Source organism: Cataglyphis hispanica, chromosome 20 (assembly GCF_021464435.1).
Source record: "Cataglyphis hispanica isolate Lineage 1 chromosome 20, ULB_Chis1_1.0, whole genome shotgun sequence".
In the NCBI taxonomy this organism is placed as follows: Eukaryota; Metazoa; Arthropoda; class Insecta; order Hymenoptera; family Formicidae; genus Cataglyphis; species Cataglyphis hispanica.
Genome location: NC_065973.1, coordinates 3,998,731 through 4,013,443, shown reverse-complemented (window position 1 = coordinate 4,013,443; position 14,713 = coordinate 3,998,731). Strand labels below are relative to the sequence as shown.

Below are 14,713 nucleotides of genomic sequence, written 5' to 3'. Positions count from 1 at the left end.
CTGTTTATCTCCATCGTCGAATGTCTTGACATTGAACATTCGATATCCTCGCGTGTCTTTCTTTGGCGATGGATCTTCGCTTCGGAATATTTGTTGTAATCTTTCTAATTGTAGCCTTCATCTGGCAGCCCACTGATGGCAAAAATTCAGGTAGATTATCATTAATAAGTTATTACCGCCAGAAGCAATTATAGATTATTTTGAATACCATTGTTGTTTGTTATTGTGGATATTATGAATTTTAAAGAGAGTGCTAGATATATGTTTATGGATGATATAATATTTACATCTTGTTGATTTGAAAATTTATAAATCCATTCTATATATTCACAAGTTTTTCTATTGTAATATTCATGTATTGAGAGATTTTAAAATTCTAAAAATTCTAAAAATTTATGTCGCAAAATATTATTAAGAAACTGTATGTGTATGATATATACTTGTAAAAATATTCAAATATACAATTTGTCTTTCATATTTTTTAGGTAATCGTGGTTCTTCAAAGAAGAAGAAAAATTCAACCAAGATTCAACTTAGTGAAGGCATTGCAACCAATCCTTTCCTTCAACAATCAATAACTCTTCCCAATGTTGAAACCAATCCTTTTCTTTGGTTTTATGGCAACAAAAGTGTAGAGCCAAATATATTTCTGCCACAAGAAAGTAATTTTTCCAGCAGTGCAATCTGGATTAACAATAACAATCCCTTCTTGAACTTTGGGACCAATACAAGGGTTGATATAGGATCTTCTGTTACATCAGAATCAGTTACACAAACACTTTACAAGCCACTGCCAGTAATTAATACACCATCAATATCTTATACACCAGCACCTGTTAATAACTCTTTTACAACACCTCATACACATAATCCTCCTATTAAAATTGAACCTCCATCCTCAGGCACACCATCATTGCCGAATATACCTACCAAGATTGGCCCAACAAAGACAAAATCAGAACTTAGTAAGTAAAATATGATTACACAAAAATTTGAAAATAGGCAGACCATGTTTGAGACCAAACATTTAAAACTCCAGAGAAAGACCTGGAACATTTCAAAAACTTTTATATATTTAATAAATTATAATAATATATAAAACAAATTTCAGAATGCGACGAATACGTGAGAGAACTCGTAGGCACAACTGAGATAACGTCGTTGGTCGGCACATCACCCGACGTAATCAAGGTGGATAATGTTTGTCGGGATGCGAATCGCCTGGTCGTCGGCGGTACTGAGGCCAGGCCTGGTGAGTTCCCGCATATGGTCGCTTTGGGTAGACGCAACTCCGACGAGACGTTCACTCTGATATGTGGCGCGACGCTGATTTCACATACTTGGGTACTTTCTGCTGCGCATTGCACTTATGGGCCAAAGTATACACTTCTATTATTTTTCTTTCACTTCCTAAACTATTTAAGAATTTCTACGGGAAAGCTTTGATTTTTTTTATCCAGTAGTCATTCCATTAATGACTGCAATGATAAATTAGGTAAAGATTTAGTGTGAAGTTCTCTAAAGTAAATTTAAAGTCTAAAGATATCCCTCAAGATTAATTCACAATAGATTAGCTTCACAAGATTATAGCACTTTAGAAGTATAAAGAGAATTTTATCTTATTTTATTTAAATTGAAAAACTAAGAATCATGAGGATGATCTTGCTAAGTTATTTGTGGAACGACTACAACAAAGTTAATTCTTATTAAAGATTTGCCTTCTTGCAGTGGCAGTCCGACTGACGCACGAATAGGTTTTCACAGATTAACAGACCAGCAACCTGGTGTTACGATTGCCATTAAGAACATGATACGACATCCGGATTACAATCCACCCGCAATGTATGCGGACATAGCTCTAGTGCAACTCATGAATGCCGTTACATTTAGCACATCGATACGACCTGCGTGTCTTTATGTACAGTACGATAACGCACCTATGAATGCCTGGATCAGCGGTTGGGGTGTTACCGAATTCGGTAAATAATTTAGTGATTCTTTCAAGATTTAAAAAACACGAAGTTTCAGGATCATAAAATTTTTAAAGAAAAAATATCATATGGAATTCGAAAACTTAAAGATCTAAAAGACTTTTTATATTTATTAAGAACCAGAAATTTTATTTCTATGGTTTGAAAATTCTAATAAGTAATATGGAATATCAATGTAGTGACAAAGTTTAATGACGTTCTTTTAGCTGGAGAGCAGACTGACCGATTGCAGAAGGCTCAGCTGGATCTGATAGACAATTTAGCGTGCACAATACGGCACAATAGTTCCAAAGAAGTTCCGTATGGCGTTACACCGAGCATGGTCTGCGCCGGTGATCCTCGTGGCGGTTGGACTAAGGATTCTTGTCAGGGCGATTCCGGAGGTCCTCTACAAATTATCCATCCTAAAAATTTGTGCTTCTTTCAAGTGATCGGTATCACTAGTTTCGGTCAGGGCTGCGCGATCATCGACACACCTGGTGTTTACACTAGAGTATCTCATTATATATCCTATATTGAGAATATCGTCTGGCCATAATAATTGTGATCTATTAGACTTTTACGCGAAAGATATAAAAAAACATTGTTTATTAAATTGTACTTGTTCAAAAATCAAGTCCCACAATTAATCAATTAAAATTGACTAGTCAGTCAAATTAATCTAAAACTAAGGAATTTATAACATTTACAATTTTTTCCTTTCTCGACATTTTATGACATAATATCCATTCATCGTATATAAAAATAATTTTAAAATTTCAGAGAAGTCACATGCAGTCATTTCATATGCTGCTTATATTCCAATTATTACCTATCAAGAGAAAATTATCGACGGTTGTGAAAGGCTAATTGTATATATGTTATAATTCTATTAATAATATGTTATAATTCTATTAATTATAATAATGCAATAAAATAGTTTGCAGTTTGGACTAGAATATTGGAACGTATATAAGAACGGAAAAGTCACGAGAAGGTATGAATTGTAAAATGCGAGACTGATGAGTTTGACTTTCTGAATCTCAGAAATTAAGAGATCTTGCTATCATGAATGGTTCGCCATGTGAGCCCATCACCATATGGGCCATGGCTTGATGGGAACAGAACATGCCACCAGCTTCTGCAACAACACATAAATGAAATATATTTCAAGAATAATATTCTCTATGTTTGACAGTGAAAATAATAACATGAAAATAACATTCGATATATTTGATGAAAAATATTTGTATGCTGAATAAAATTTGCAACAAAACTAATTTCCAATTTCCTTTATAAAGATTTTATTTTATATATAATTTACTGTTATGACATAGAAATAAAATTATTTTACAAATATACTCATTTTGTGTTCACACACATTTAACACTTCAATATATATTTTAGTAAAACTTTGAAACCTGTTTTTTATTCCCAAGAACAATCTCCAGTTCTCCCTTGGCCCGAAGTCGTAGGGATTTTGATAGAATTTGCCCTCAGCCCGGTACTTTTGTGATTCCGTGCTGTTGATACGCGCTTCGATGCTCGTCTCCCCTCGGGTAATTAGACCCGCGTGCCACCAGGCCAAAGCACCCAACGCTGTGAACGTGGCAACGGAGATCAGACCAGCGAAAATTATTAATCTTCGTTGCCATTCCTTGGCCTCGGTTTCTGCTGCTTGTCTCGCTATTTCTGCCAGTTCCTCCACGCTTAAATGGTCCAGCGATTCCGTCTGCATTAATTAAGTGTAACGTTATATTTTTCAAAAATGATAGATAAAAATATATTTATCCATCAACTAACGTACCACAGGAATTATTTCCGAATTATTGAGGCGCACCGGATGGCCATCCAATTCCGGTTCCTGCTCAGGGAAGAATTCCTCGTATGCGAGTCGCACTCCAAATATCATGATAAATGTAACACCGATCACAGTGTAAACCATATACAAGAAAAAGTGTCGGTGATTATAGTGGCCAACACAATTGTTTAACCATGCTGCATGCTGATTAAGGAAGATCTATCATAAGACTACAGAACGCCTGGATAAATTTTTATTGACAATAATTAATCTATGAGGAATAATTAATTAATGAGAAATACATAATCAAAATATTCAAATTGATTTGTAAAATATGTAAGGATACGACAATGGTGATCCATCTTGAGGATACATTTGTTGCAAACAGAACAGTGGTGTGTTCTGGGCGGCTTTGGCTTGATACATTTTTTGCAGATACTCACAGCCTCTGGAATAAGGCCGCCCTGAGGCGGATAACCCGCCGGCACGACCACACCCATGTAATAATGGAAACAGACATTAACCAGCAGCCAGTTTCCAACTAATAGCAGAATTATCGTCATCAAAGGACTTCGATCCCACCACCAGGGTAAACCCAAGTAGTATGCGATATATACGATACTGGCAGTTAACAGGCTTACCATTACCACAAATACCTGTGAACTGCAATGCTTAGTAAATACATTGTGGATATAATGAGGTTTGTATTAAATTTAATTATGTATATTCAAGGCATTCTGTGGTTAATTCACATAAAGTGATAAACTCTGTGTGATTACAATATTATAATATATTAAACTTTATATGCAAAAAATATATTATTATAATTTCTAAATATATACTATAACTTGTATGCTATAACTTCTGAATATAAATATACTAAATATATTATATATTGATATTTTATAATATATAAAATATAAAAATAAATACTAATTATAATCTTACCGGACCCAAACAGGCAGTAAAGTTCTCAACAAACCAGAACATAGGTTCCATAAGTATATCACAAGCGTAACTCCAGTTTAAGAAATCATTGTAGAATAAAGATTTGAAGATGATTTGCAAACGCCACCATTTTTGCTTCAAACTAATCCTACAAGTAAAAATTAAATCAGATCAGAAATTTATTAAGAGATCCATAGTAATATTATATGGAAAAGCAACTAAATTTAAATTATTTTTAATACAATTTTTAAAAAAATTACATAATTAAAAAATAAAAAAATTGAATAAAATTAGATCCATAAAATAATAATTTTGATAAATGAAAGATATAAGATTTTCAAATAAAAAACAAATACACAAATTTATTGATTTACTTAAAAACATTTGGCGTCTTCGTCAAGGACCATTGTATCTTTGCCATTTTTGCTTCTCCCCTCGAGTCCACTCAAATATACTCATAATTTTAACATATTAAAATTATATTTCACAAACGTTGAACATACAATCACCTCACTACACTAAAGTTGTCCGAGCCTTGCACATTTTGTTACATTTGATAAGATACAGCTTGATAACATATAGCATTTTCGAATACAGCAGGTTTAATCGCTCTGAAAGCGATTAATGACGTCATTGCATCGTCCCTGCCAATAAAAGATTTGAATATATAGTAAAATATAGTGATTAATAGATCCGGATTGGATTAACCCGTTGAAAACGCTATTAGGGTGCGAACCAATCGCGAGCGTGCTTCAATACTATACTGACCAATCACAGCCATTCCATTCTTTAAGAGACAGGCTATGATTGGCCGATGTAATACTTAGTACGTATATAAAGTGTATGGTGTAAACTGGACCATCGAGAGGGACGACGTTCTCTTCAACGGCAAGAAACGTTGTCGAAGAGTCGCGACGCAGAACGCGTCCGGAGAAGTTGTTGCGAATTATTGTGGTAAAATGGCTACGTCCGATTCCAAAGCACCTTTACGGACAGTGAAACGCGTACAATTTGGCATCCTTTCGCCGGATGAAATAGTAAGTGGATACGCGTCACATGGCACTCGTAGAAATGTGGAATTTTTACGAGGAACGCATTTATTGTGACGATCAAAATTTCCCTTCCATGTAACTTTATGCAATGCAGTACATTATATGATTGTCAGTTTTTGCAAGATCAAAGCATAAAAACGAAGTTAATATTAATGTATCTGCATATTATATATTGTTTTTGGAATATTAAAGTAAAACCGAAAGCATATTGTTAAAGGATATAATAAAGAAAATTGTAAAATTTTTAGAAAATTAGGGCAAGAGAAGCATATGTAAATATCGAAAATAAGTTGGTTCATGCAATATCTTATCGTTAGATTTATTCTATTGTTAATCTTGCAACAGATTAACGATTGAAATCTTTAAGATACTTATATCTTTTATGTGGAATTTTCTTAAATTATTCCCATGCTCTATTGTCGTGTAAACGTTTAATTTGTAATATATCTTTAAGGTGATTTGGTTTGACAAAGCGATTTTATTTCATATGTAGTTTACATTGTAATAAAATGAAAGAATACACGTGATAGACGGGAAAGAATATTAATTTTATCATTCGTTTATATTATATGAAAAATATATGTTAGAATTGTTAAGCTGAATTCATTTTTTAAGAAATTATCAATATTTAAGCACCTCTTATGTAGTTATTAGAAACAAAAACATTGAGATAACTCAACCCATATTGTATGTTTAAGGCAAATTTAAATATTTTTAGCTTGAATTTAAATTCTATAAAATATCATTAAAAGATTGTTTTTGTATTGTGCAGCGTCGTATGTCAGTCACAGATGGCGGCATACGATTTCCAGAAACTATGGAAGGTGGCCGCCCTAAACTGGGCGGTCTCATGGATCCTAGACAAGGGGTCATTGACAGAAATTCTAGATGTCAAACATGCGCTGGCAATATGACAGAGTGCCCTGGTCATTTTGGTCATATAGATCTAGCTAAACCTGTATTTCATGTGGGATTTATTACAAAAACTATAAAAATATTGAGATGTGTGTGTTTCTACTGCTCCAAACTGCTTGTCAGCCCAGTAAGTGATTACTATAGAATCTTTATATAAGTAATATGTTAATTTTATAAAATCTAGAAATTTATATTTCAATTTTTTTAAAATTGATTCTTTTCCTTTCTACTATAATACAATTCATAATTTATTATAATTATTTTCTATTAAATATTTTATCTTGTAATAAATGATATTTCACAAAAAAAATTGATGAATAAATTATTGAGTCTTGTCCATGATATAAAAAAGAATATATCTCTATTTTTTTATTAATGCTATTTTTCTCTCGATTTGCAGCATAATCCAAAGATCAAAGAAATTGTCATGAAGACAAAAGGACAGCCACGGAAGCGACTTGCATTTGTTTATGATTTATGCAAAAGCAAGAGCATCTGCGAAGGCGGAGATGAAATGGACATTAACAAAGAGAACACGGAAACTCAGCCGCAGGCAGATAGAAAACCTGGTCACGGTGGTTGTGGCAGATATCAGCCTAATCTCAGACGATCCGGTTTAGATGTCACCGCGGAGTGGAAACACGTAAATGAAGACTCGCAAGAAAAAAAGATAGTACTCTCGGCTGAGAGAGCGTGGGAAATTCTGAAACATATTAAAGATGAAGAATCTTTTATTCTGGGCATGGACCCGAAATTTGCTCGACCAGATTGGATGATAGTTACGGTACTACCGGTGCCACCTTTATCTGTTAGACCTGCAGTCATTATGTACGGCTCCGCTAAGAATCAGGACGACTTAACACACAAACTGGCGGACATTATCAAATCGAATAATGAACTGCTGCGAAACGAACAGTCAGGCGCAGCGGCACATGTGATCCTTGAGAATATAAAGATGTTACAATTTCACGTGGCAACACTCGTTGACAACGATATGCCTGGTATGCCTCGAGCGATGCAAAAATCGGGCAAACCGCTCAAAGCGATCAAAGCTCGTCTGAAAGGAAAAGAGGGTAGAATTCGAGGAAATCTGATGGGCAAGCGTGTAGACTTTTCCGCCCGTACTGTTATCACGCCTGATCCCAACTTGCGCATCGATCAAGTTGGTGTGCCGCGCAGCATAGCACAGAACTTGACATTCCCCGAGATTGTAACGCCATTCAACATCGATAAGATGCAAGTGTTAGTTAGGCGCGGCAATTCGCAATATCCCGGCGCGAAGTACATAGTTCGCGACAATGGTGAAAGAATCGATTTGCGTTTTCATCCCAAATCTTCGGATCTGCACCTGCAATGCGGCTATCGTGTGGAACGACACATTCACGATGGTGATCTTGTCATCTTCAATCGTCAGCCAACTCTACACAAAATGTCAATGATGGGTCACCGTGTCAAAGTATTACCATGGAGTACATTCCGCATGAATCTTAGTTGTACGTCTCCCTACAATGCCGATTTTGACGGAGATGAAATGAATTTGCATGCACCACAATCGATGGAGACTCGCGCAGAAGTTGAAAATATTCATATAACGCCGCGGCAAATCATTACACCGCAGGCGAACAAGCCAGTTATGGGTATCGTGCAGGATACTTTGACGGCCGTAAGAAAGATGACGAAGCGCGACGTGTTCATTGAGAAGGAACAGATGATGAATCTGCTCATGTTCTTGCCCAGCTGGGACGGCAAGATGCCGCAACCGTGTATTCTGAAACCGAAACCACTATGGACTGGCAAGCAATTGTTTTCCCTCATTATTCCGGGAAACGTAAACATGATACGAACGCACAGCACACATCCCGATGAAGAGGATGATGGTCCATACAAGTGGATCTCACCAGGTGACACAAAGGTAATGGTGGAGCACGGAGAACTGGTGATGGGTATTCTCTGTAAAAAAACCTTGGGTACGTCCGCCGGCTCTTTGCTTCACATCTGTATGTTAGAGCTGGGCCATGATGTATGTGGGCGCTTCTATGGCAACATTCAGACCGTCATCAATAACTGGTTGTTGCTAGAGGGTCATTCGATCGGTATTGGCGACACGATCGCCGATCCACAGACATATTTGGAGATTCAGAAAGCGATCAAGAAGGCTAAAGAAGACGTGATAGAGGTAATTCAGAAGGCGCACAATATGGAATTGGAACCGACACCTGGCAACACGTTGCGTCAGACTTTTGAAAATCAAGTGAACAGAATTTTAAACGACGCTCGAGACAAGACTGGAGGTTCCGCCAAGAAATCTCTGACTGAATACAACAACTTAAAGGCTATGGTAGTATCTGGCTCGAAGGGTTCCAACATCAATATTTCTCAGGTAATCGCTTGTGTGGGTCAACAGAACGTTGAGGGTAAACGAATACCCTTTGGTTTCCGCAAGCGAACGCTTCCGCATTTCATCAAAGACGACTACGGTCCCGAGTCCCGCGGCTTTGTCGAGAACTCGTACCTCGCCGGTCTCACGCCGTCGGAATTTTACTTCCACGCTATGGGCGGTCGTGAGGGTCTTATCGATACCGCCGTGAAAACGGCCGAGACCGGTTACATCCAACGTCGTTTGATAAAGGCTATGGAGTCGGTAATGGTGCATTACGACGGTACCGTGCGCAATTCGGTTGGTCAATTGATTCAGTTGCGTTACGGAGAGGACGGTCTCTGCGGCGAGACTGTCGAGTTCCAAAATCTGCCTACCATCAAAATGAGCAACAAAGCTTTTGAGAAGAAATTCAAATTTGATCCGACAAACGAGCGATACCTTCGACGCATATTCAATGAGGACATTGTACGAGAGATGATGGGCTCCGGCGAGGTGATTTCCGAACTGGAAAGAGAGTGGGAGCAGCTGAACAAAGATCGGGCTGTGCTACGAGAGATTTTCCCAAGTGGCGAATCCAAAGTTGTGTTGCCTTGCAATCTACAGAGGATGATTTGGAACGTGCAAAAGATATTCCACATCAATAAACGAGCGCCGAGCGATCTTAGTCCCATGAGAGTGATTCAAGGCGTAAAAGATCTTCTAGATAAATGTATCATAGTCGCAGGGGACGACAGACTTAGCAAACAGGCAAACGAGAACGCGACATTGCTATTTCAATGTTTGGTGAGATCAACTCTATGTACGAAATGTGTTTCCGAGGAATTCAGGCTATCCAGTGAAGCCTTTGAATGGTTGATTGGAGAAATCGAAACTAGATTCCAACAGGCTCAGGTGTCACCGGGTGAAATGGTGGGCGCGTTAGCGGCGCAGTCTCTTGGCGAACCCGCTACTCAGATGACCCTGAATACTTTCCACTTTGCTGGTGTATCATCAAAGAACGTCACCCTTGGTGTGCCGAGGTTGAAGGAGATCATCAACATCAGTAAGAAACCGAAAGCTCCGTCGCTCACGGTGTTCTTGACGGGCGCGGCTGCGCGAGATGCTGAAAAAGCGAAGAACGTGCTTTGTCGATTGGAGCACACGACACTGAAGAAAGTAACAGCCAATACGGCGATATATTACGATCCGGATCCGCAAAACACAGTGATCGCGGAGGATCAGGAATTCGTCAATGTGTACTACGAAATGCCCGACTTCGATCCTACCAAAATATCGCCGTGGTTGCTACGTATCGAGTTGGATAGGAAGCGAATGACTGATAAGAAACTGACGATGGAACAGATTGCGGAGAAGATCAATGCCGGCTTCGGCGACGATTTGAATTGCATTTTTAATGACGACAATGCCGAGAAGCTGGTGCTGCGGATTCGAATAATGAACAGTGACGACAATAAGTTCCAGGATACGGAGGAAGAGACTGTGGACAAAATGGAGGACGATATGTTCCTACGATGCATCGAGGCTAACATGCTTAGCGACATGACTCTACAGGTATATTATAATCAGAGTAATGATACGCTAAATATTATAGATTATTTATTTAATATTTTTTTAATTGTCATTTAGTTAATTAGAAAGCACGAAGTATTTTCATCACGGTATTTAATATTTCAGGGTATCGAAGCTATTGGCAAGGTTTATATGCATTTACCACAAACGGACTCTAAAAAACGCATCGTTATTACGGAAACGGGTGAATTTAAGGCCATTGCAGAATGGCTTTTGGAAACCGACGGAACGAGTTTGATGAAAGTATTGAGCGAAAGAGACGTAGATCCGGTACGAACATTTAGTAACGATATCTGCGAGATATTCCAAGTTCTGGGTATCGAGGCTGTGCGAAAGTCGGTAGAAAAGGAGATGAATGCAGTACTGCAGTTCTATGGTCTTTATGTCAACTATCGGCATCTTGCTTTACTTTGCGACGTTATGACAGCAAAGGGTCATCTTATGGCGATAACACGTCATGGAATCAATAGGCAGGATACCGGCGCTCTCATGAGGTCAGTAAATGCAATTCATGTTTCGAAATCATTGAAAAATTATTATGCGCAAGATATTTTCTCTTTAATGATAGGAGGAAGATTATAAGATAATAAGAAAATAATTAAATAATTGCTTCTCAGATGCTCTTTCGAAGAAACGGTTGATGTGTTACTGGACGCTGCATCTCACGCGGAAGTAGATCCAATGCGAGGAGTATCCGAAAACATTATAATGGGACAACTTCCACGCATTGGAACAGGTAATTACATGAAATTATTATTGTACAAAGTGAGTGTAACTTTTAATGTTAATTTATATTTACCAGTCTTTTTTGCACGCGAAAAATGTGGCAAAGTTCGAATGATAAGAGAAACATATTAGGACATAAAAAAATATATTTTGATTTTATTTATAATGTTAATTCAAGATAATGCTGGAATTGATGATTATTTATTATATTTTGTATATAACATGCGATATTTTGATATTTATCGTGGTTTTTGTGTTTTATTAGGATGTTTTGATTTATTACTTGATGCTGAGAAATGCAAATCCGGCATCGAAATTCCTATGGCGGTTGGCGCAGGTATGGGAACGGCGGGAATGTTCTTCGGCAGCGTAACTGGTATGTCCAATAGTATGAGTCCTCAGATGACTCCTTGGATGGGAGCTACTCCTGGTTACGGTGCATCAAGCATGTCTCCAGGTAAGTTTTGACAACAAAAATTTCTCCAACTTATATAAAGACATATCTTTCAGTACAGAAAAATATTAAAGAAAATAAGTAGAAAAATAAATATGCACTAGGATTATCAAAAAATAAAAATAAGTGAATATTTTGATTTATTTATTTGTAATATATCACGTCTTTGTTTTCATGAAAAACCAATGCTTATCGTTAGTATCAGCTTTATTTATGAACAATCAAAAGTTGCTAATCTCAATACAAAAAAAAAAAAAAAATTGCAATTAGAATTCTGTGATATAATCGAAATTACATATTTTTCAAAAATACATATATGGAAGACAAGGATTTATTGATATCACAACTTTTACGAAATATGTATATATGAATAATATTATATCTTTTTCTTTTTTATAGCCTTGAGTAGTAGTATGACGCCAGGAGGTGCGTGCTTTTCACCGTCGGGCGCATCTGATGCGTCCGGATTATCGCCCGCGTATTCTGCTTATTCACCGCAACCAGGAAGTCCTGGTAGTCCGGGACCGAGCATGAGTCCATTCCCGATGTCACCGGCGGGCGCGGCTTCGCCCAGTTACTCTCCTACGTCGCCGGCATATCTGCCTACGTCTCCTAGTATGACACCATCGAGCCCGAACTATTCGCCTACTAGCCCGACATACTCGCCGACCAGTCCGAACTATTCGCCGACGTCACCAAGTTATTCACCGACGAGTCCGAGCTATTCACCGACATCGCCAAGTTATTCACCGACAAGCCCAAGTTACTCGCCTACTTCACCAAGTTATTCGCCAACAAGTCCGAGTTATTCGCCTACATCACCGAGCTATTCACCAACGAGCCCGAGTTATTCACCAACATCGCCAAGCTATTCACCAACATCGCCAAGTTATTCGCCTACGAGCCCGAGCTATTCACCTACAAGTCCAAGTTATTCGCCCACAAGTCCAAGTTACTCGCCTACAAGTCCAAGCTACTCGCCTACGAGTCCGAGTTACTCACCGACTTCGCCGAGTTATTCACCTAGCTCACCTAATTACACACCTGCCTCGCCTTCGTATTCACCCACTTCGCCTAGTTATTCACCGAGCTCGCCGCAATACTCGCCTGCGAGTCCAAGCTATTCACCCAGCAGTCCCAAGTATTCGCCAACGAGTCCGAGTTATTCGCCTACCTCCCCGTCATTCGCCGGTACATCGCCGCAGTATACGCCAGCAAGCCCCACGTATTCACCGACCAGTCCGACGTATTCGCCCACAAGTCCGTCGTATTCGCCGAGTTCACCGCAGCACACCGCATCCGGCAGTACCCGGTATTCGCCTAGCAGTCCAAACTATTCACCTACCAGTCCGACATATTCACCCACGAGTCCGCAGTATTCACCGTCAAGCACCAAATATTCACCTACAAGTCCCACTTACACGCCCACAAGTCCAAGTTATTCACCGACAAGTCCAACATATTCGCCACCGGTACCAGGATACTCGCCTACGAGTCCCACATATTCGCCAGCATCACCCGCTTACGAAACAGATGAATAATGCTAATTATTGTATTGTATTAATCGTTAATTATAAAAATAAAATAATTATAGAAAAAAATATCTATTGATAAAAAGATATATAACCGATAATTTTTTGCTTTGATTATTATATATGCATAAGTTATGTACAATTGCACCATTCTTATTAGAAAAATTAAGATATAAGAAAAAATGTGAATTATACATTAAGAGCCTTAGTCTTTTTCTAGTATTGTAGAATTATTAATAATAATTAATAATCCGTGTGTTACATACAAGCAAACGCTTTTAAGGGACCAGAGATTTTTGTAAACCAATAACTGATAAATCAATGAGATAATGAATGGAGGCTACATTGATGCAAAAAAAAAAACATCATAATATAAGAAATCAAAGATATTATTTATACGTGAGTTTGTCATTATGTGTATTTTGATAGAAATACAATGTATCGACTTTTACGATAAGCAAGCTGCGTGATATTGTACATTCAATCGCATATTATTTATATCTAATTGCATTTTGATGTTAATATGTCCAACAGATATCAAAATTCACAATTTCATTAAAAAGGCGCGCACATAGTAAACATCTGTCAATTAAAAATATATTCTTATCAATTATTGTATTATGTATATTAATGTTTTTATTTCACCATGTAATGACTGATAAAACCGATAATGTTGCAGAATATCAGTATAATTTTTTAATTTCAAAATGTTCTAGTAAATAAATCCAAAGATATGTAAAACACAAAAAATTAATATGATTATTGTAACTTGACAATATCCTAGCGCCTTTACTAGATTGCATAGGCATATTATAATTTAAAAAATTAATAAGTATTATTAAATAATTTATATTGTTTACCTTGTCGCGTATAATAATCACAAATGTATATAATCTATATAAATATTTACCGCAATCAATTGATCTTCAAATGTACATGGAAAATATATCTTTTTATATTCTTAACTTTGCGACAAAAAATATTTTTTATTTATATTTAAAAACATCGTTCAGTTTTTTTCAGATTTTTTCTTCTTTTTCACAAAATATTTCATAATAATATTTCATTTTATATTTGTATATTTTTGATGTAATTTTTACAAAATTTTATATTATATTAATGATTCACTTTTACAATAAAAACTTGTAACGTCAATATATATAATGATCGATATTGACAGATGTTGATTAAGGCGCTCGCAAAACTTTGTATTTTAAGTGAATACGCTATCATTTACTTTGCGGCAGCCTGCATAACGCGAAAATTGCATATATATTACCAGGTTTTCCTCGCGGTCCTTGCAGTTTACTCCCGGTGGTAAACTCCGTACTCTATAATAAATCCTGTACTTTCTATGCAGCAAAAA

At 37.2% G+C, this 14,713-nt stretch overlaps 3 protein-coding genes across 5 annotated transcripts; 2 read left to right on the top strand and 1 right to left on the bottom strand.

The window, feature by feature from the left end:
* Nucleotides 1-10: 10 nt before the first annotated feature.
* LOC126857101 (serine protease snake-like) lies at nt 11-3,384 on the top strand. 2 transcript variants are annotated; one of them, XM_050606222.1, is made up of 5 exons: nt 11-150; nt 903-965; nt 1,112-1,379; nt 1,729-1,979; nt 2,198-3,384. In XM_050606222.1, the coding sequence occupies exons 1-5, from the start codon at nt 69-71 to the stop codon at nt 2,527-2,529; spliced, it is 996 nt and encodes a 331-aa protein (XP_050462179.1). In that variant the 5' UTR covers nt 11-68; the 3' UTR covers nt 2,530-3,384. The 2 variants fall into 2 exon arrangements, with proteins under 2 accessions (XP_050462179.1, XP_050462180.1); XM_050606223.1 differs by having other exon boundaries at nt 48-150; nt 486-965.
* LOC126857099 (palmitoyltransferase ZDHHC16A) lies at nt 2,566-5,305 on the bottom strand. 2 transcript variants are annotated; one of them, XM_050606218.1, is made up of 6 exons: nt 5,094-5,305; nt 4,720-4,867; nt 4,118-4,427; nt 3,778-3,968; nt 3,392-3,702; nt 2,566-3,111 (listed from the first exon to the last, which is right to left on the bottom strand). In XM_050606218.1, exons 1-6 carry the CDS (start codon nt 5,138-5,140, stop codon nt 3,021-3,023), a joined length of 1,098 nt encoding a protein of 365 aa, XP_050462175.1. In that variant the 5' UTR covers nt 5,141-5,305; the 3' UTR covers nt 2,566-3,020. The 2 variants fall into 2 exon arrangements, with proteins under 2 accessions (XP_050462175.1, XP_050462176.1); XM_050606219.1 differs by lacking the exon at nt 5,094-5,305 and having other exon boundaries at nt 4,118-4,434; nt 4,720-4,862.
* A 287-nt stretch (nt 5,306-5,592) lies between these two features.
* On the top strand, nt 5,593-14,068 carry LOC126857074 (DNA-directed RNA polymerase II subunit RPB1). The gene is made up of 7 exons (XM_050606177.1): nt 5,593-5,756; nt 6,544-6,813; nt 7,087-10,617; nt 10,741-11,129; nt 11,253-11,371; nt 11,627-11,818; nt 12,215-14,068. The coding sequence occupies exons 1-7, from the start codon at nt 5,679-5,681 to the stop codon at nt 13,354-13,356; spliced, it is 5,721 nt and encodes a 1,906-aa protein (XP_050462134.1). The 5' UTR covers nt 5,593-5,678; the 3' UTR covers nt 13,357-14,068.
* The last annotated feature ends 645 nt before the right edge of the window (nt 14,069-14,713 follow it).